The 21988-nt window shown below is 41.4% G+C and overlaps 1 protein-coding gene across 1 annotated transcript in view; it reads right to left on the bottom strand.

The window, feature by feature from the left end:
* Positions 1-21988, bottom strand: part of LOC134866066 (nucleolar protein 4-like) — a 119308-nt gene that overhangs the window by 84827 nt on the left and 12493 nt on the right. Inside the window, 2 exon segments of the mRNA XM_063885989.1 lie at positions 5055-5166; positions 7696-7848. Of these exon segments, the coding sequence (XP_063742059.1) occupies positions 5055-5166; positions 7696-7848 (265 nt within the window).

Genomic DNA, 21988 nt, shown 5'->3' with positions numbered 1-21988 from the left:
GTGTGTGTGTGTGTGTGTGTGTGTGTGTGTGTGTGTGTGTGTGTGTATTCTCCAGAGACGGACACACTGTGAGAACTGAGTGATGATGTGACACAAAGCGGCACCACGCCTGCTCGCTCAGGACAAAGATGATCTCAGACGAGAGATGGTGTTTGAAATGTGTAAAACCAAAGAATGGAAGAACATAAAAATGTGTTTGGATATTATTGTTGTTGTGTGTTGTGTTAAATGTCCATATTTGAAGAAAGGGCTACTAAAAAGGCTTTCATATTACAATAACATACGAGGATCACATCAAGTGTGTATGAAGAAGTTAATCAGAAATGCCCGCAGGTGTTGATGGGATAGCTGTTGTTAGCATCTCCTACAAAAAGGCTGAGCAAATTTAAAGAAAGGGCCAACATAAGCTCAAGATATATATAGAGTCTGTTTAACATTAAGTTTATGTATCTGTTCTCTAGGTGCGCTTCTCACACAACATCAGCAAGTGATGTTTCTGGAAACCTGATGTTCACTTGTTAATATTCCCTACCTCATGACACAAAAATAAATCCAAGAGTAAATAGACTGTTAGTTTTGTCAATGCGACAGGTCTGTTTGCTGTGAGCAAGTGTGGTCGTCTACCATCAGAAGTAATGGTTTGATTCTAGCCCGTGCAGTCAACATGTCAGTGCAACATACTTAATCCAAAGTTGCACCTGATGTCATCCTTGAGCAGGTGGCACTTTGCATGGCAGCCCCTGCCTCTGTATGAATGGGTGTGAATGCAGATTTGTATATGTTAAAGGCGGTTGTAAAGACTGGAGAAGTACCATATAAATTCAGTCCATTTACTTTTCCGCCATAAACACTCAAGTCAACTCTTTTTGTGAAAGTCCAAGCACATCACAACCATTTCTTTTTTAAAACCTTCCCGAAAGATCAACAAAGGAGTGTTCACCCTTATAGGAATGTGATACACTGTGCTGGTTTAGCTGCAACTTAGTAATAAAAAGGAGTTCATTTTTATACATTAAAAATCTCTTCCGCTAACCTACACACTAACACACACACACACACACACACACACACACACACATGCCTGCACACACAAACACCGAGCCTGCTGCCTGTGTCAATTAAACATGGTCCTGGTCCACACTGATTAATTGCATTTAATAATTCACAGCTGAACTTTAGTGGGAGTCACTAGTGTGTGTGTGTGTGTGTGTGTGTGTGTGTGTGTGTGTGTGTGTGTGTGTGTGTGTGTGTGTGTGTGTGTGTGTGTGTGTGTCTTGGAGAGGTTGAACCCCCACAGGGTAGGAAGGCAATTAGCTGCTTTCTCTCTCCAAGGGCTATCCAATGATGGCGCAACACACACACACACACACACACACACACACACACACACACACACACACACACACACACACACACACACACACACACACACACACACACACACACACACACACACACACACACACACACACACACACACACACACACACACACACACACACAAAATATCACAGCTGTGGTTGTTACTCTGTGTGTGTTTAATTGTTTGCTTATTTCATCTTTCAATTTCATTATTTATGTTATGTCCAACGGGATATGATTTTTTTTATTTGACCATTTGTATTTCTTTTTTTTCCTAATCAATGATCAGCTGGTTCAAGCAAGCAGGCAAATAAAAATGTTTGTGTTTTAATCCGCATTAAATCTTACATAAACAGTATTCTACGTGCAAAACCGTCGCTGGGTCATCTACAGCAGCAAGGTCTTTTCTCTGAAGTTGGTTCGGAATAAATGCAACAAAAAAAATCTATTTGTGTCACTAAAAGCTACTTTCCGTGTCAGTACTACCCTCTCATGTCTCGTCTTCAACATCTCCTTTTATGCCTCCCTCTTTTTCTTCCACATCTCAGTTTCTCTTCTAAACCCCCCCCCCCCCACCCTCAACAGTGCCGGTTCTTTCTCCCCCTCTCCCCCGACTCTGCGGAAAATGAGCTCGTTTCCTGGGCCATTTTCTTTGTTAAAAGCCATTAATTAGGCTAATTGAGGAGAGAGACAGGACACTCCAATGACTCCTCTGTTTAATGAGGGACGAGGAGGGAAATCTGGGGGTTGGGGAGGGAAGGATGGAGGGATGGACGGAGGGTATAGGAGTAGACGGGTAGAAAAGGAGGATGGGGATGCGATGGTTATAGGGATGGGACAGGAAACTCGGTGCAGTGTGGAGGGGGAGGATGGGAGGAGGAAACAGAAGAAGAGCTGGAAGCTGGGATGGTGGGTGGGAAGCTTGGAGGAGAGGGGAAAGCAGGAGAGAAAAAGGGAGGGATGGACAAGCTGGAGGGGGGATGGAAGGGTGGGGGAGGGAAGGGGGGTGGAAAAAGATGTGGATGGGGCCTTCAGGGTGCCAGCAGTTGCAGAAAAGATATAATGGGGGGTTGGCACAGTGGTGTGAGAGGAGCGGATGGTGAAGAATGTAAAACGAATCATCTCGTCTTTCAGCTGGCAGCTAAAAACATCCAAACTGAGACTTTTACTGTCAATCCTCATTTTGTTTCACATTTTTACACATTTCATGGTCCCGTTATGACTAAATATATGAGGAAAAATGAGAGTCTGCAGCCTGTAAGCTCTTTAAAGGACTAATTCAGTGTTTATAAGTTTGTTTTACAGGTTAGACCAGTTGCAATTATTCCTTCTTACACGAACAAGTTCATCCTTACTCCAGATTGTTTGATTTCAATATGATTTAAGCTGATGCTGCTGTTATAGAAGGCCTCTGCAGTGTTTGAGTTTCCCTGGTGGCCTTGCTGACTGCAGCAGAGGGACAGTATCACTAGAAGGGAAATTTGTTTGCGAAGAAGATTTGGATGTGCCCTTCTTGATTTGGAAAATGAAATGTATTTCTGCGCAGAATGAGGAGTGTGAATATGATCCCATAAACTTGAATTTCAAGACACAAGGTGACCCCATCTTTTAGAGGGGAAGTATTTACACATCAAAGTCTGTTTACCGGTCGGCCTATCTGAAATCTGAATAACGTCTTAAGATTTAAGAATATATAAAGACTTATTTAATGTCCATTGGAACAAAATGTAAGATCCAATCACAATAACTAAAACTGTTATAAGAATTGCTTGGCTTGTTTAGAAACCACAGTTCTTTGTGTAGAGTCTGTAACGATTTTTTGACAGGGGAAAATCGTAACTAATAAGCAGCTCTGCCACTACTTACACCTTCAATGGGAGGTACAAATAGACTGTATTTTCCACACTGAACAGTTTTTAACCGTTTGCTCATCAGACACTAAAGTCTACTTTACATCTCCTTGTTTACAATAAATCTAATTTTGAGTGTTGTCGTTCCATTTTGTTGGAATGGAGGAAAGGCGTAAAAAGAAAACCCAGTGATGCTAAACATCTTAACGCAGCGCCCATTAGTTTCATCTTAATTGTCTTCGTGTTCAGATCCTTGTGAGTGACAGATGTGGCGGCAGGGTCTCAACCAACTGAGCACGAGGAAGGCGGTGCTAACAAAAAGCCTTTTATCTCAAAGAGAAACAAAGCATATTTTCTGCTTTAAAAGAGTTACACATCATGTTTGTTCTATAATTCAAACACATGAGAATTGATTCGTACCTCTTCCAGGTATGCTAGGCTTTTACATCCTCAAAGGAATATACATATTCGTAAAACAATCACTATTAAGTTGAATTTAGCGTAAAAAAAAAGTAAGATAATACCAAATATAATTCCACCAAACCTCTCCCGGACTGTTGATTAAAAGGCCTGATTTTATTTTTGAATATTGTTCTTTACAGACACAGGATGTGTTGATGATTTTGCCAAAGGGAGAGAGGGCAAATATGTGAGAGAGAAAGGCGAGGGGAGGGATGAAAGAAGGGGAGACGGACTCTAATTGAAAGACATTGTGGAGAAAGAAGGCGAAGGAGGCCGAGTGATGACAAAGAGAAAGAGCAGAAAGCAGAGCAAGACTGAGAGACAGACCGATTCCTTTGAGCCTTCAAAACTCGCATGCAGAGAAAGAAAAACAGCGCAGGGAGAAGGGATTTTACACTTTCTTTGCTAGCAATGGATTTAAATGTCATGCCAATACAGTGCATTATAATTATTTCAATAGAATGAAATGAATGTGGGAAGAATAGGAATAATATAATATAATGAGTACACTAACTCAATGTAGCCCTTTAAACAGCGGTGACATTTTTAATCCTTTATCTGCTCATGTTTACTTACTATTTGATTTAACAATGAATTTGGCTCCTTACTGAAATGGAGCACTAATAGATAGAACTAAAAGGCAATTGTGTACTCCAAGAATAATACAAGCAACATGAAATGATACAAAATTATTGTAAAAAAGTGGTAACCAGAATGCAACTCAACTCCCTGACATAGTGGCTTCTAGTCCCCAGCAGACCAGAGACACTTTCTAACTCCACATCTCCTGATAGTCCTAATGTTGAAGTCTTCAGACCCAAACAAAGCTGATTCTAAGTGACATCAGTTGAGGTTCATCACTTTTAAACCGACAAAAGGTTTTATACAACTTTCCTCTCAAAATGATGTCTCAAATCTGTGGAGTTCCCCTTTTATATTCATTCAAGGTAGTGGTGGTTAAATCAGCCTCTCAGCCACATCCTCTCTACTCCCTATACTGACGGATAAACCTTAAGTAGATTTTTATCAGAATGTATTTTTTGTTCCATTGTTGGACGTACTGAAGGCAATATAAATAACACATTTTCAGAAACCCAAACAAATAAAGCTCCATGCCTGAAAAATAAAATGTGACGGGATCCTCTCGTGAACTATCCCACTGGCAGGGAGATGTTTGTCATTTGTGCGGCGTAAGAAGTCTCCTCAGGCTCAAACCGATCTGAGACGACTTACACACTGTGACGTTTGCAGCAGTCAGGTGTGTGTGTGTGTGTGTGTGTGTGTGTGTGTGTGTGTGTGTGTGTGTGTGTGTGTGTGTGTGTGTGTGTGTGTGTGTGTGTGTGTGTGTGTGTGTGTGTGTGAGAGTGAGTGTGTATGCACCTTTGTAGTCCTGTCCTGTGGTGCTGATGTGCATCCTCTTCTGACACTCTCCACAGCTCATCAGGAAGTGAGTCACCGCCTCTCTGGGCAGGAAAGCGTACGTCTCGGCTATCTGAGGGAGGGACGGGGGAGAGAGGGAGAGAGGGGGGGGTTGTTAAACTGTTTTTATACTTTATGAATGCACTGTTGGCACAAAAAAAAAACTGCACAAAAAGCTACACACATTATTTACTTTCTGGTCCCTACATTCCATAACCATTGAAATATGCATTTGCTATAGAAACATTTGCATTGATTTAAAGTCCATTCTTGTTTGTAAAGTGATTGAAATGCGTGTTTATTTATTGTATACATTGTGATAAGACACACTGTATGCTTATTTGGGAAATGCAGAGTTTGTTTTTCACTCTGGTTTATACATTGTTATGTTCACAGTTTTGTAAATGCAGGTTTAAGTTTGTAATTTTGTGAGTTTTACAGTCATGACAGCGTCGGCATGGAATGAGTGAGAGCAAGAAAGAGCATTTTGATTTGAGAATAAATAATTAACTTGTATAAAAGATGCATGCTCTATCAACACCGCAATCTTCCTGCCAAAATCTATAAACAGAAAACACTTCAGAGTGCAGGATTCACACAGAGATTGAAAATGTTTACACCTGATTATTATGTATACAGATATATTATTAAACCAATAAAATAATGTCAGTTATGAATCGCTACCATTGATATAATGTTGTTTGCATTTCATCAAAACAAAAAAGATGGGTCAGAATGGCATGACAGGCTGCCATTACCTGTCATGCCATTACTTGTCTCAAAGCGTTTTAAGATGGATTTTTTGGATGTCACTGCACTCTGTATTGCTGATCATATGAAGACTATAAATTAGCGGGTGTGTTTGAATGTGTGTATGCATAAATCAAACATTTATTCGGGAAGAGAGGCACAAAGACACAAAAGAGGAGAGGAGGAAGGGTGGAAAATAGCCAGCGTGGGTGGGTGGGGGTTGCTGCGAGGCACCCGTGTGTGTGTGTGTGTGTGTGTGTGTGTGTGTGTGTGTGTGTGTGTGTGTGTGTGTGTGTGTGTGTGTGTGTGTGTGTGTGTGTGTGTGTGTGTGTGTGTGTGTGTGTGTGTCCGTAGGAAGGAGGGGGTAAAGCAAAGGCAAATGTCACTCACAGCCCTTAGTGGCACTCAGACCTGCAGCTATGTGGCATGGTAAGCTAGCTCCTGGACTTAACGATACTCTATACCGTATATACCGCAGAGTAGATGGACACAGAGGACGGTCTGACAGATCAACTCTAATCTGTTTATTCTATTTTATCTATGCATTTCAAACACAAAATAAGACGATGTAAAGATCACTACAAAAAAAAAAGGAGTAAAAGCAATGTGAGAAAAGTAAAACATTAGAACAATAAGAGCTGACGGTTGTGACAGCTGCGAGGAGATGAATCTGTTGAGGCTGCACTTCCCCTTTTTAACCAAAAGAGGGCAGTGTCATCAGCTGAGACAGCACAGGATGCTCATATAAACTCCAACCATACAGGTGGACTCATTTCAGCCTATTCCAAAACTCACAACCTGATAAAAAGATATCAAAATTCATTTCTACATCTGCCTTGATCACTATCAAGGCGTCTGCACATGTTAAACGCTTTTCTTTGAGGTTAAGGTTATGTTACATTATGGCTGGGGAATTAATGAAGTCCCATCAGTGATAGTAAGATGAAACAAAAAGAATGGCTGAAAATACATAGAGAAAGAAAAGAGGAAAAAAATGGTAATGGAAAAAATAGTCATTCTGGTAATGAGAGTAGGCCACTTTCACTCTCTGTCAGATGCATTCAGTGACCTATAAAATTGTGACGTTAAATTAATTTACTGGACCCTGTTGTTTTTTATTCTCTCTGATATTAATATTTTAAATACAACGGCAAAAACAAGGTTTTCTTTCAGACATTAGGGCAAATAGTTGGATTTTTTTTCCAGCTGCTAACAATTATGTTCTCTACCAATGAATCTGCCAATTATTTTAGCAATTCATGTATTCATTTGTTTTTAATTCTTGGCACTTCTGAATTCAGTTTGTTCTTGTGCAATATATAGAAATGCAGCAAATTCCCATAAAAAAGAAGCTGGGACTACCAATTATGTCTGACAAATAACTTGAAAATAGTTGCCAATCTTTTAACCCAGCTCTAAACCAGCCTGGCCCCCACTAAACAACATGATCAAAAGTAGAAGTTGACTGGCGGTGTCTGCTAGCTTCACAGAGATACAGATTGAGATCTATCTGATCAGAAACTGAAACCGGGGCGGTCTGTTTCTTTTCTCTCTTTTTTTACGAGACTCTAAAAGAGGAATGAAGAGCAGAAGAAGAGGAAGAGAGATAAAGGGAGGACAGAGTGTGTTGAGCAACAGACAACACAAGTTATGAAAAACAGAGGGGAGAGGAGGCTGTGAGACAAAGAGATGAAATAGTGAGAATGAAAGACACATAAGAAGCATTCTCTAACAAAAGATGACAGAAAAACCACCAGGAAAAGTCAGATATTCCACATTTGTTTACTATAATAATAATACTTCCTGGTATTTTCAACAGGTAGTATGAATGGTATCATGACAGGATTCTTACAGCTTTGTAGGTCTTCTTCTGGCCGGCGTGTTTCGGGGCTTTGCCGGGGTCCGTGCTCATCTCCACGTGCATGGCATAGATGATGTCGAAGAAATCCTCCACCACCGCCACGCGCTTCAGGGACGAGTCGACCCCGGAAACTCCGTCCACACACTGGAAACACAGGGAGAGAAACTTTGAATTTCCTCAAGTTTGTGTGCTTTTGTTTTAAAGTTCACAGCAAAGACAGTAACGAAGGACGACAGAGTTCAAAACCAGGAGTGACAGGAAAAAAGATTGTCTGAATGCGACCAGAAATATATCTCAAAGTGTTTAAATCTGCCTAGAATCAATCCATCCTGACAGAGACATGTTTTTAGAAAAATATGGGGAGAGTTAAGATTGTATGACTTGTTGCATCTAGAAGCTCCCAAACCTCTAACCACCAACACTTTAAAATAGGTGTAACAGATACAAAGCAATACAGCACATTTCCTCCTAAGTTTGTTAAGAAACGTTTCTTGGTAGATTAGATAACGCCACAGAAAATCCACCATGTTTCTAAAGTTTGATTATCAGTATTGAAGACTAATAACAGTCCAGACAGTATTCCTTCTCTCTAGTGCAGGAACAAATAAATGGGAAATGTCAGTATTTCTAAAACGTTGTCATTATTCTAAATATTACAACTATTAAAAGCATTTCGCAGTATCGGATATTAAACATTTACTCTTCGCCTCCTCAGAAAAGTTGGAGCTGTATTGATGATTTTAAAGGTTATTTGGATTACATTATCACTTTATTTTTAATACTTTTACAGGTTTTAACTTTATTTGTTGTATAACATTTTGGAAACACGTTAAATAATACAATTTAAGGTGCAAGATGTATACCATAAAACAGCCTCAACATACACATCCAGCCAGATTTTTAGCTGCAGGAGATATTTAAAGCGTAATGAAACGTTTCCAACATGCTCATTTCCTCTGATGTGTAATGGTGTGAAATAAATGTATGATGTATAATTATACTTAAATGACTGAGCAGCCCTGAATTAGACAAAGACTTCTACACCTGCTGCACGTTAACCAGCATTCCCAGAGGACGCAGCGCTCCCTCTCTCTGCCTCACACAAACATGGGAATACCAGGAAGTCTGTACGGGAACCACCCTTTTTCCAAAAGGGTGTGGGAGTGGGAGATGTACCTCGGTGGAATTAAGGACTCAGAAGGGTGGGAAGAGTGGGTGTGGATGTTTGTTTTTTAGGTACAGAAACAAACATATAGAGAGGATAGCGAGGGGATAAAACGAAGGGGGGGACACACGAAAGAGAAGGGGGAGGGGGGACTTTGTATAGCTGCCCATACAACTCAATGTGTCAGTAGCAAACACCACACAGACACACACACACACACATACACACACACCTTTCCAGCTGCAAACCAGTAGGACACAATGAAGCACTGCCATGGTAACCAATGAGAGACTGCCTCCCAGGTGAGGGTGAGAGTATATGTGTGTGTGTGTGTGTGTGTGTGTGTGTGTGTGCATCATATGTTCTGCAACAGGTTGTGGGTTAAAGGGGTTCTAACAATAATTGTGTCACTAGTGAGTGGGAGTCTTGGAGCAACTCACTGACACACACACACACACACACACACACACACACACACACACACACACACACACACACACACACACACACACACACACACACACACACACACACACACACACACACACACACACACACACACACACACACACACACACACACACACACACACACACACACACACACACACACACACACACACCAGAGTTCATGGTTACTGACAAGAAAATAGAGTGCAGTACAATTAGGAGGTAAAAAATCATGTACTTTGATCAAACCTTTGCTTGCAGCAGTCAAGAAAGGCTACAGTATAAATAGAGAAACACGTTTTATATAAATATATATTTTCACATAAAACCAAGAAAGCTAACAATGACACCAACAGAGCTTGTTAGGAAGAAAGCTGGTGATATTTTGGCTTGACTATTAACTAAAAGGTCCAATAATATGAGGACTCTTTCCTTTGAATAAAACATCAAGTTGAGACTAAGGCTAAGGCTTTGAGTCAACTAAAAATGCACCCAAAGGAAACAGAAGGACGTTGATTAAATATGACTTAAAACTCCCAAAGACATTTGACACAGGCTCTCACAAAGACTAAATGAACTCTCTCTGATACATATGCAGACAGAGCTGAAATCAGAGTGTTTGCAGACGCCGGGAGTTCATGGCTGCCTCCAAGAATATTTCATTGCCACGTCACATGACACAACCTGTTATGTGTGTGAACTGTGTTAAATATCCAGCCGCCACGGAGCGGGACGCCTGTCCACCTGTGTGTGTGTGTGTGTGTGTGTGTGTGTGTGTGTGTGTGTGTGTGTGTGTGTGTGAGGGGTTGGGCATCGTGGGGGGTTGGGGTTGTTAGTGCACGTAGATATGGGCGGCAGGTGGAGAACAGTGTGTGTGTGTGTGTGTGTGTGTGTGTGTGTGTGTGTGTGTGTGTGTCTGTGTGTCTGTGTGTCCTCATTATTCTGAAGCAGTGTTGCTAGCACGGCCTTTACCAGATGTAGAGCATCTAATGAAGAGTCAATGAACTAAAGCCTTTATGTCGTACACACACTGAACACACACACACCTAATACACATACACACACACACGCACACACGCACACTTTCACATCCATACATACACACAATCAGAACACACATTTCTGACCCACTACCTCCCTCTCTCTCTCTCTCCTCTCTTTCTGTGTTTCTCTCTCCACCCTCCTCCCTGTCTCGGGATGCAGGTACTGTAATAGGCATTGCTATGGTAACCAGCTGCAGCTTATCACAGAGGGGATGTTCCCCCCCCCCACCCCCACCCATCCCCGATGCCATTACAACTGCCAGGCAGAGAGGAGGAGGAGGAGGAGGAGGAGGAAATACAGACAGTAGGGTTGTTAGTGGGTATTGGTAGGAGTAGGACAGAGGAGAGAGGAGACCAAGCAAGGGAACATAAGAGATAAAGAGGTGGAGGAAGACAAGGATGACGAAGATCATGGTTGTATAAATCGGTTGCTTACGAGAGTGTAGGTTTTGTTATTTGTAAAAATATGTGTAACAAAGTTAAGTCGCTCAACAAAAACAAGAAAAAGAAGAAGCACTTTGTTAACTGCTGCTTTATTCATTTAATAACCCAATTTAAATCACTGTTGGTCGTTACTATGATAGAGACCTTATAGCTAATTATGAACAATGTTGCATTTCCATTTATGATCAGAAAAGAAACCTACACATTGCTGCATTACCTTTGATTGATGGCATGTTGTACAGAATAAATAACTGCATATAAAACCATAAAGGAATGTTCTGTCTCCAAAAACATGCAGAAGAGTCTGCCCTCGTCTTCTGAGACTGTACGCAGCCCAACAACCTCCTACAATAAATCCGCTGCTGAGAGGCGATACCCAGGGCTAAACAGGTTCACAAAGGGCTTGTACAGCTCTCCTCTCACAGTAATAATTGGCAGCTTCAGAGCAAGACACAGAAATGTTTGAAAAACTCAGACTGAAACGATAAGGAATACAAGAACAAAGACTCAGCTGGTGGTAAAGCATTAAGCTATCTATTATACTGTATGCTGCCCCTCTTCAAGACGATGGAGGGGTTTTTTTTACGTGTAAATAAACAAATAAATGACCTCCAACAGCGATGGGTCGGATTTTTTTAAGTTGAGTTACCAGAATCCATAGTTAGAGGTTAGAGGTTGACAAGCAACAGTTGACAGTTAGTTAATCAATGTAAGGCTCTCCGTTAAAAAGGCTGTCTGACTGAAAGGTACGGCAGGGAAAATACGCTAGCGTTGATATTGTCAGCAGACATGTTCTGTTGATGCCATCTATCTTGGGATTAAAATGAAAATGTATAATAAGCATCAAATGATCCCAGCAGTCAGTGTTTTATTTTCCCACTGTGAGCCAGGACCTCGAACATGATACTGTTGTTTCTGTTCTCTGATGTGTGTTTACAGCGTGCCAGGCCAGCGGTGCCCTTTCCCTCTGCCTGCACATCACAGGAGGCCGGGGCACCGTGCAACACAGCTCGAGGACAACCACACACACACACACACACACACACACACACACACACACACACACACACACACACACACACACACACACACACACACACACACACACACACACACACACACACACACACACACACACACACACACACACACACACACACACACACACACACACACACACACACAAAAATAACCAAGAGGACATGTTTGTCCTCCACTGTCGGCTTCCATGCTCGTTGGCCCTGATACTGGGACCAAATGTGACGTAAAACCACCCCACAAAAAACACACACCCACACAAAGTATATCAAGCAATAAAACCTTTACATGCGCAAAAAAATTGTGCACAAACATACCTAGATTCAATTACACACATGCATAAGGATAAAGAGCATAACACACACAACACACACACACACACACACACACACACACACACACACACACACACACACACACACACATGCACACACTGGACCTGAGGTTGTAGGGCACGTCACTGGCCCGGGACTGTAGCTTATGTGACAGCATGTGCGCACACACACACACACACAGACACACACCCATCTATGTGGGCCATGGGGCGGGGTTCTGTGTGTGTGTGTGTGTGTGTGTGTGTGTGTGTGTGTGTGTGTGTGTGTGTGTGTGTGTGTGTGTGTGTGTGTGTGTGTGTGTGAGGGGACACCTTAAGGCACAGCAGACAGGACAGCACAGCATGCGACTGACACAAACTCACACACACACACACACAAACACACACAAATAGCAACCCCCCACAACCCACTGGCCGAGCAGAAGGGTCAAAGTCAGAGGGAGAGAAAAAGAGAGGGGGGGGAGAGAGGTGCGAGGGCAGAGCGACGGTCTGCAGGACACACTTGAGTGAACATACAAATAAACTGCATGTGCATCTCATGAGGAGGCTGCAGGCTGTGTACACACATGTCCATCCTGTGCAGCAGCCATGACAAAGAATCGTCCATTAAATCAATGAAGACGGGACTATATTTAGGTTTTTCTTTCCCAACCAGAGAGCCAGTGAGACGCTCAGCTTCTCCCTCTCTCTCTCTCTCTGGGGGTCGGACTCATTAAAACATATTGGTGTCTCTGCTCACCAGCAGCACACCCATGACCCATTTCCAGGTCTCATGGTACAGTTTGAAGAGGTATTCCCCCTGTTTCATTTCCTTCTGTCATGTCAGCTGGTTTTATAAATATGTTAACCGTGATGGGAAAACACGCAAATAAATATGAAATCCTTTGGGGTAATGAGCAACAGTTTATGAGAGCAAAAATAAAGAGTAAGGCAGGCAGACAAACAATTCAAACTACTTCCACGCTTTTAATACTAATGACCAATTTACACTCTATTCCACACACACCACCCTGCTGAAACCCTGGTGAATGAAAATGTATTTTGTGTGGCATTTCAAAGCTTTGTTTAAAATGTTGTTAGTATTTCTTTCACACGTATCGATTTTATTTCCACAACACCACTCTCACCTTTCTATCTGACCCTCCATCTCTCTCTCTCTGACCTGCTGCACCTCCACCACCTCTATCCACACATGATGAGTTTCCTGCCTGCCTGCCTCCCTCCCTTCCTCCCTCTCTCTTTCATTTCCTCAGTTTCTTTTTGAGGGCTTTCTCCTTCTGTTCATCTCTCCATCCCATTTCCAAACCAGCCTGTTGCTAGGATACACGTGGTGTCCATTCAGTGAAAGCTAACTGCCCCCTCCTCCACCACCACCACCACTACCACCACCCCTGCTCTACATCCTCCTCCTTCTCAACCCCTCTTCATCCGATAGACTGGGACATACACACACAGCTCCAGCAGGATAAAGTGTGTGTTGAGACGCGAGCGAGCAGCATCAGCCAACCTGCATCACGACACACACACACACACACACACACACACCACACACACCTGACAGACATACAGTACACACAGACATGCAGACAATGTAGAAGCACATGCATGCACAGCAAATCTGCCTGCACACAAACCCACAGTGTGACACAAACATTCAGACCGCACACACTGGTATACACAAATGCTGACCGGCACAAACACACAAATGGACTCCAGAAACACACACCACTTCAGCCCTGAGGTACCATAATGCAATGCAGTAGATAAAGCTCCAGGTCCCAGTCCAACAACACAATCAGACAGCGGGAAGACCGACAATCCAGTCCAGTCTGCATTAATATTTCATAATTGTGTCCATCTGCAACATTTTATGCAATAACACGTGATAAATGATGTTAAATGACCATGGAAAAAAACTCTTCGACTTTACAGAAACACAGAATAATGCACTGTTGGAAATTCACAGCACAAAGTAGACATCAACCACAATGTGTGTCAGTGCCAAGCAAGTGAAGCTGTCTGCAGATTTACAGTAGCAAGATGGGGATTTAAACCTCACATCATTCCCAATGGATTATCAAATGACAGTGCCTTTTAAATAAAATACATATGGTAGTTCAGGAAACTAAAACCGCCAAGGTATGGTTGTTTTAAGGAGTAAGACGAGTCGCATGTTAAACCAAAGGATTCCTAACACACGCACCTTTGTTATATTTCATTTGAACTCATACAGGTGGTCTCTGAAAACGGTAAATGTCATCTTCAAAATATTTTTTTAACCTCATCTGTCAAGCTGCTCCACAAAGCAAAAGGTACACTGCCGTTGTTTGATAGTTAATTACCTCCAGCACAAGCAGGAAAGGTAATTACCTGTTGCTTAGCACAATAAAGTTTGTCTGGAGTGAGTGAAAAAGTTTCTCTGTCTTTTGTTTGAAACTTCTACCTGAACTTTGCCCCTGCTAGTCATCCTACTCTCTCATCACCTCTTGTTTCTGTTGCTAAGATAAAAGGCATTGTTACCGCAGCACGTGAGAAGCTGACACATTTAGAAATAAAGCTGAAGACAAAAACAACAGTGTGTTAATTAAGAGAACTAGTTTTCATTTGCGATACCTAATTGGTTAAATGACAGCTGATTCTGGACGAAAATAGCAGTGTCAAAGAACGAGACAACGCACGTGAACACTCTTGGCATTACACTTTGAGTCATCAAGCCCATTAGGAGGGAACAATTGAGATACTACAAATGAAATCTGAAATGTTTTTATGATGAACATCATTCAAAGGGGGAGGGTATTTAGAGCTAATGAACACATTAAGAAACACAAAGGACTGCATTGGTGTGTAAGAAACCAAGGAAGTTCGGGGAAGGAAATCAACCCTTGAGTTTTAAGGTTGCAACTCTTACAGAGACACAATAATATAATAGCCTAAAAACTTGTGTGTTTCCACTGCAGCTTGGCCGATGAAAACTCATAAAATGTCTCTTTGTATAGTTTGTATTCCCATGGTTGACTGCACTTATTTTAAAGAGGACATATTATGTTCATTCTCAGGTTCATATTTAGTGTCTCTACTGTGACGTCTCCATGCTTTAATGTTCAAAAAAACTGCGGCATCTCTTTCACCCTCTGTTTGAAACCAGAGCCCATGAGATGTCCTGGCCCTTAGCTTATCACGTACAATGTGTTGGAGCGTTGGCCAATAGAAGCACAAGTGTAACAATGTGATGTCACAATGTTACAGAAGTAAATAACGGAGTCCAATGGAGGCGTTTCAGTCAGGGGGGATCTTTGGGATTTTAGCCTTTGCAGACCATTAACATGCACAAAAAGCATAATAGTGACTCTTTAAGTCACTTTGGATAAATTGTCTGCCGTGATTGTTGAAATTCAATTAGTGTTTCTGTGACAACGTTGAAATGCTATCCAGTATTGTACTAGGGATGTGTGCTTGCATGCATTTGATTGGAAAGTGCAGATCCTTGCCGGACGTTTGCCTTGGGGTCAAAGTGCTCTTTCTGAAATGATTGAGGCGGCTACACTTTCTCACCACTCTGCTGTGTGAGCAGGGAGTATGGTTCAACGGAGAGACTACAGGCTGCTTCTGCAAGCTGAAAAAAAAAGAAAGAAGAAGAAGCAACTGTGACAGTCGCTGATAATCCTGCGTACAGTCTTCACATTCGGCAGCAGGCAGGAGAGGCAGCAGCTAAATGGGCCATGACACAAACCAACACACTCCCCCCTATCGCCCCATCCACCTCTCTTCTCTTCCCTCCATCCATCCTGCTCACTGTGACCTGCTTCTATCCCTCTCTCTACCCACAGCAGCATCCCATCGCTCTGTCTCACTCCATCTATCCATCCATCATCTCCATCTCTCTCCAGAGGACTTGATCCCACAATCCAAACACTTCTTCCCAGATGCTGTACATCTTCTTTCCTTTTCTGCACATACAGTTCTTCATCCTTTCCTCCAATCTCTCATCCTTTTATCCCAGTCTTCCTCAGTGCCGTCCAAAAGTTAAGACAGATTTAAAGAGCGAGCAAAAGAAGCAAGCTTTTCCTTTCCTTATTATCTTCTGTGTCTGCATGGACTACAATATGAACCTCATTAAGGCAATATTGCTGAGAAAAGAGCCTTTCTGATTACTTGAAATTAATTAAAGTAAGTAAGAAGGCATAAGTGGATTCAGACATACTTTATCAAGTGGGAGGATGGGTGAATATTTATCCACTTTCAGCAAAATCATATTATCTAAATATTAAGTAAGTTGAGCCCCTTTCTTACTTATCCAAAGTGGTTTTAAACCTAAAAAATGTAAGTAAAAAAAGTTATTTGTCAAAGCGAAATCAGCCCCTCAGATCAGAAACATAATAGTGATGATGATACTACTGAGGATTATTATAATAATAATAATAATGACAGTGATATGATTATGATTGCAATAAGGGTGATGTTGACGATGCAGTTGATTTTGATGACTAAAGACAAAAGCAAACACACACACACACACACACACACACACACACACAGAGAAATCTTAGGAGCATCAAGCTAATTAACCAGCAGTGTTAGCAGCAGGGCTGAGAAAGGGGCATTGTGGGAAAAGAGCAAGGGTTCCAGGGGGGATGAGAGGGGTGGGAAAGAAGCTGAACATGGAAGAGGGATGGGGGAGAAGAGGAGAAAAGATGAGGAGAGGGTGGGTGTCTGAGGGGAGATGGTGAGAATGAAAGAGGAGGGATGCTAGAAGGGAGGTGGGGGCTGGGGGTGTTTAGGAGGGGGAGGAGGTACAGGAACGGAGAGGAAAGCAGGAGGGGGGAAGACATGATAATGAGAAACCCATTGTCCCACAAGAACATTCTCCTCCTCCTCCTCCTCCTCCTCCTCCTCCTCCTCCTCCTCCTCCAGGGACCAGCCCAGTCTACACCAAACAGTAAATTGTGAAACAGGTGAATCCTGATGAGCTATTTTCCATTTCACACATCAACTCCACCTTCAGGAGAGATACAAAGACAGGGAAATGATCCATCCTGTCTATACCTGCTTATCAATTAGAGGATCTCGACCACATGGTGACCCTCTGGACTGGCGGCTGTCCATCACAGGCTGTTTGCGTGTTCAGACCTGCCATCAACACGTGTCTCTGTTGATCTGATCACAAGTGTACAGACTTTAAGATGATGCTTCACACCTGGCCTTAGAATGCGTCTCCAGTTGTGATTGGATCTCACTTCCCAGTGTCTTTTTCTTTTGTCTGTGTGCCAACAGGCATACTTTTATCCACAGGACGATGTGTGATATGATTGGATGTTTAAATACAATTTATAAACCTGAAATATAACATTATTGTCTACCAATGTGTCTAACGTACCAGGACAGCAACAATGACACTCATACAAAATGACAAGTGAACCAAAAACACAAGTTTCTCTCTCTGTGTGGGATGAGACATCATTTCAAAATCATTTCCTTATTTATGTTCAAAAACAGGACAGAAACAGCCTTGGACAAAGCCAGCGCCTAGGTGCATAGTTCTTACGTCTACAGAGGACGTCAGGTGAATAGGTGCTTTGTCCATGTAGCCACGGATGCATTTGCATACACACTGCTAAAATAATGTGGCCATATGAAACACAGACCGGCTCCAAATGTGGACTGACTTCTTAATGTTTGTGTTGTTGGACTTGGAGGCACAGTACAGAGAGAGACAGTCCATTCATCAACCAGGCAATAAACACAGATGCAGCTCATTCGCAGAGGAAACTCATTTCACTGCTCAAAACAAGTCATTTGTTATCAGAGCTGACCTCAACTTATTCTTCCAAAAATTCTACGAATGATGTGACGTGATGGTATTTTTCACAAATGTGTTTTAAGGAATAAATGTCTTTATCCTGACGGTTGCACTAGAATCAAAACATTTGTCAATTCATGAAAAAGATTATTAAAATTAGCAATCATTTCATCCCGTGGCTTGTTTGAGGGATTCAATCAGCCACAAAATAAAATTAAAATAAAATGTGGCCAATCCTGGCAGCTCATTCAGTTTTCAGGCTTCTTTTTGAGTTAGGTGTGCTGGTGAAGGACGGAAAATGCATCTTTATTTGGGAAAGTGTTACCTTGTGTGTTTCTGGTTTGTCAGCGCTCATTGTTGAGAAGTCATTGGTTAACACAACCTGGACTTTGAGTCCAGTGAAACCTGCTGGTTCTCTCCAGCTGCGGGTCATGTCACTCCTGAGTCTGACTGCTCACTAATTCACAGGAGGCCGGATCAGATTTGGGTGATTAGGCAGTCTAATCAAGTGCTCATATTCATAATCTTTTGTCACACAGGTGTGCACATTTTCCCTACAATACCTCTCACAGCAGCAGCAGGCTGAAGACAGCGAGGTTCATTTACATACACGATGTACTGTTAACCTTTATATGGCTTTATTCATAGCAGACATCTGACTAGAAAGAGCACTGATGTAAGTAGGAGCATTAACAATGGCTCAGTTCTGTTCAAGTTAAATGTCCTTCAATCTTGTTTTGTTTTTTTAAACAGCGCTTTCCTACTTCACAGTATCACAAAGTCTTTCTCCAGTTCAAAAGAAATGTTAAAAATCAAACAAGGTATTCAGAACTCAACTCTGTTGAGAAATGAATCGAGCAGATATCCATGAATGGCCACTGAACTAACAAAACAGAAAGCAGCAATGCGACTGTTACAGGACATATGGTACAAATATGACAACAAGAAACTCACCCTACACACATTAAGAAAGTTCTCTCATTTTACTAAAGCAGCAAAAAGTTAAAGATGATAGCCTGAAAAATAACAGAGCTTCTGAAACATGCTAGCTGTCCAAATATGTATTACGGGATTTTTCTGTTGTACATTTTTCAATTATTCAGAAATGGACTACTCTCCTGCTCATATATTTCCTGGATTCCTCTGATCCTCAACACTATGTAAGACATCAAAAGATGTGGCACAGAGAGAATGATGGGAAAACCATTTGAAATGAGTGGTCACACTGAGTGGTCACACGTGTTTACACCTAAAGCCGACATGCTGCTCAGACGATATGAGAATAATTCTCCCTTCACTATCTCGGTTTTTTTCTTGCCACAGATGAATCATGATCCTGTTAACCCCTTACACACACTTTGATAAATCAGCATAACACATAATAAATATAGACCACCTTCACAATCTCCAGTGAGTGAGAACATGCGTGACTTTGAAGAAGATTCAGAATCAGACTGCGTCAAACCAAAGTGTGTAAAATCATTTTCTCTGCTCTTTTTATCAGACTGTTTCCCCACCACAATCCTGCCCAGAAGGTCACAGTTATCTCACATGAGACAAATACAGTTACAGTTTTAATAATTAAGCAGATATGCTAAATTCATCTTACAGAATTACAGAGATTTGATCCTCAACTTGGAGAAAAAAGGCTACAAAAAACGAAGTGTGTTTTAGGCTAGAAGAAAAATCCCTGGAAAACTGAAAAACAGGAAATAAAAAAGTGTTCTAAATATCTGCAAATGAGATGTATGGGAGTTACAGTTTGAATTCAAGCACTTAAAGCTGTTCAAGTGCCAGCTGACGTTTAGCACTGAAAGGTTTTGAAGTATCTGTTGAACTGTTGAAATCAGTTTAAGTGAAATTTGTGAAAGTGTCTGTTGGTATTTTGGCAGCAACAGCAGTTAAAATGTCAATTGAAGAGTAAAAATGATTTTTAAAGTACAAGTGTATGTCTAGAAGCTAATACAGTGGACAGCTGAAGTGGAAAAGTTGAAGTGCAGTCATACAATCTGTTAAAATGGCACTGAAGTTCAGGCACCAGAGAAAATTGAAGAGGATTTTTTTATACAGATACTCTTCATTCTTAAAATACATCTATTCTGGCACAGTAAGTTAGGAAAATGTTGGTTGAAGTAACTGAACTTAATGAGAAGAAATAATGCCAGATAATGTGTAGATGCAATACTGCCAACATCCTCTACCCAGAAATAGGTTATTTCCTAATCTTGATAACGATACTGCAGGTTTTCTGGTCAGTCAACAAATAAAAAAGTGTATATGAAATAACTACAGGGGAACAGCACATTTTGTGACACTTAAAAGAAAAACTTGAGAAATTAAATGTAAGTGTTCTCATTCAATTAAGAATCCTAGAGCAAAGTAAGTGAAAGATAAGCAAAAATAGAGAGATATGGTGGTTATGTTAGCATGTGCACATACAGAGTAATCAGACTGATGGTTCGATATGACAAATTGTATGTGATTGTTATTATCAATACAGAAAACATAATGTGTATCAAGAGATCTGGAATAGGATCGAAATCACAATATGATTCGACTGAAAGACGAGAAATGATCATATCTAATTATCACTCAGCCCTATATGTGCACGGTAAATATACTGACGGTGCAGGGATGGCAGCTGAAATGTCAGTAACAGAAGTTAAACAGTCCTTTTAAAGAGTATAAATCTGTAGAACTTCTGTTGTTAGATATTCTTGGGCAATTTGAACCTGTGCTACTGCCTGAGAGCTTGATACATTGAGTGGGGTCTCTTCCAGGTGAGCTACCGGTATAGTTGAAGTGTTGCATGAAGAGTATATGAGATACATTCATCATTTATCTGTAGACTGGAGTCTTAGAAAAGGAAAAGACAACTTTTTAAAAGAGATGAATCTCCAGAAGACCACATTTGTCATACTCTCAGCTTGCGCACTCTCGCCAAACTAAGCAGTGAGTGTATCATTTAGCGTGTTTAAGCCGTTCTTAATCTCAGAGGGCCGCCTGTGACTGACTGCTCTCATTAATTATGCCTGGTGGCTGCTGTTAATATGCCAGGCTGCCTTTCAGGTGGGAGAGGGGAGTGATGAGAGGGAGGAGAAGGTCAGGAAGAGGCAGGGGGAGGCAGGAGGGACGAGGTGGAAATTGAAACCCTGCAAGTCTAATTAAGACTGGTGTTAATTTCTTTTCACCATCACTGTGGCCAACAGGAGCTGTTCACCATGGCAACGGAGAACACAGAGGGGGAGGTGAGCCGGGTTTGGTCTGAACAAATACTGCGAGCGCATGTGTTTAAAGAAATACCAGCACTGTTACAAATTCAGTGCATCTGGCTCCAGATAAATTCGTTTTTTTCCAGCAGCGCTCCACTATAAATGAAGGCGTCTTTACATCATATTTTAAATCTTTGACCCAAATAAAATGTACCAGCAGCAACATGTTTCACAGTTCGTCCTCTTACTGCTGCAGTCCTTTGCCAATTAGCAGCTGTTTTTCTATTTGTTCAAAGAAAGAACTCCCTTCTTAAGATAAAAACAAAGATTCATTTAAAGATGCATTTTGAAATGATCATCTCCAGTTTCATAAATAACCAGCAAGTAGAAGTAGTAGTAGCAGCAGCAGAAGTACAAGGCACATTATCTTTAAATTAAGCGTGATTTCTCAACAGATGGCAAATGCTCACTTAAATGTGAAGGTGTTGAATTAAATTAAAGCTGCAATTAGCTTCAACAACTCTTGATAGCTTTGACAGAGTTTTTAGACTTCATGTTTCTGTAATATGTTCTTTTTGAATCTGTTGTAGTAGTTCACAATGTCTCCTTTCACCCTAAATGTTCATGCTAGTTTATCGCCTATAAATACACTTCACTCCACCCATCTTATAAATGCAAAACTACGACAAAAAAGTTTTGACGGAGGAACGTGAAAAGGTGAATGTGTATTAATATGGAAATGTCAAGGTTTTTACTTTTAATTAGTTCAGGGTACACAAAGTCTGACTTTGTGTATTGTGTT

Source organism: Eleginops maclovinus, chromosome 1 (assembly GCF_036324505.1).
Source record: "Eleginops maclovinus isolate JMC-PN-2008 ecotype Puerto Natales chromosome 1, JC_Emac_rtc_rv5, whole genome shotgun sequence".
Lineage (NCBI taxonomy): Eukaryota > Metazoa > Chordata > Actinopteri > Perciformes > Eleginopidae > Eleginops > Eleginops maclovinus.
This window is presented reverse-complemented; position numbering and strand designations above follow the sequence as displayed.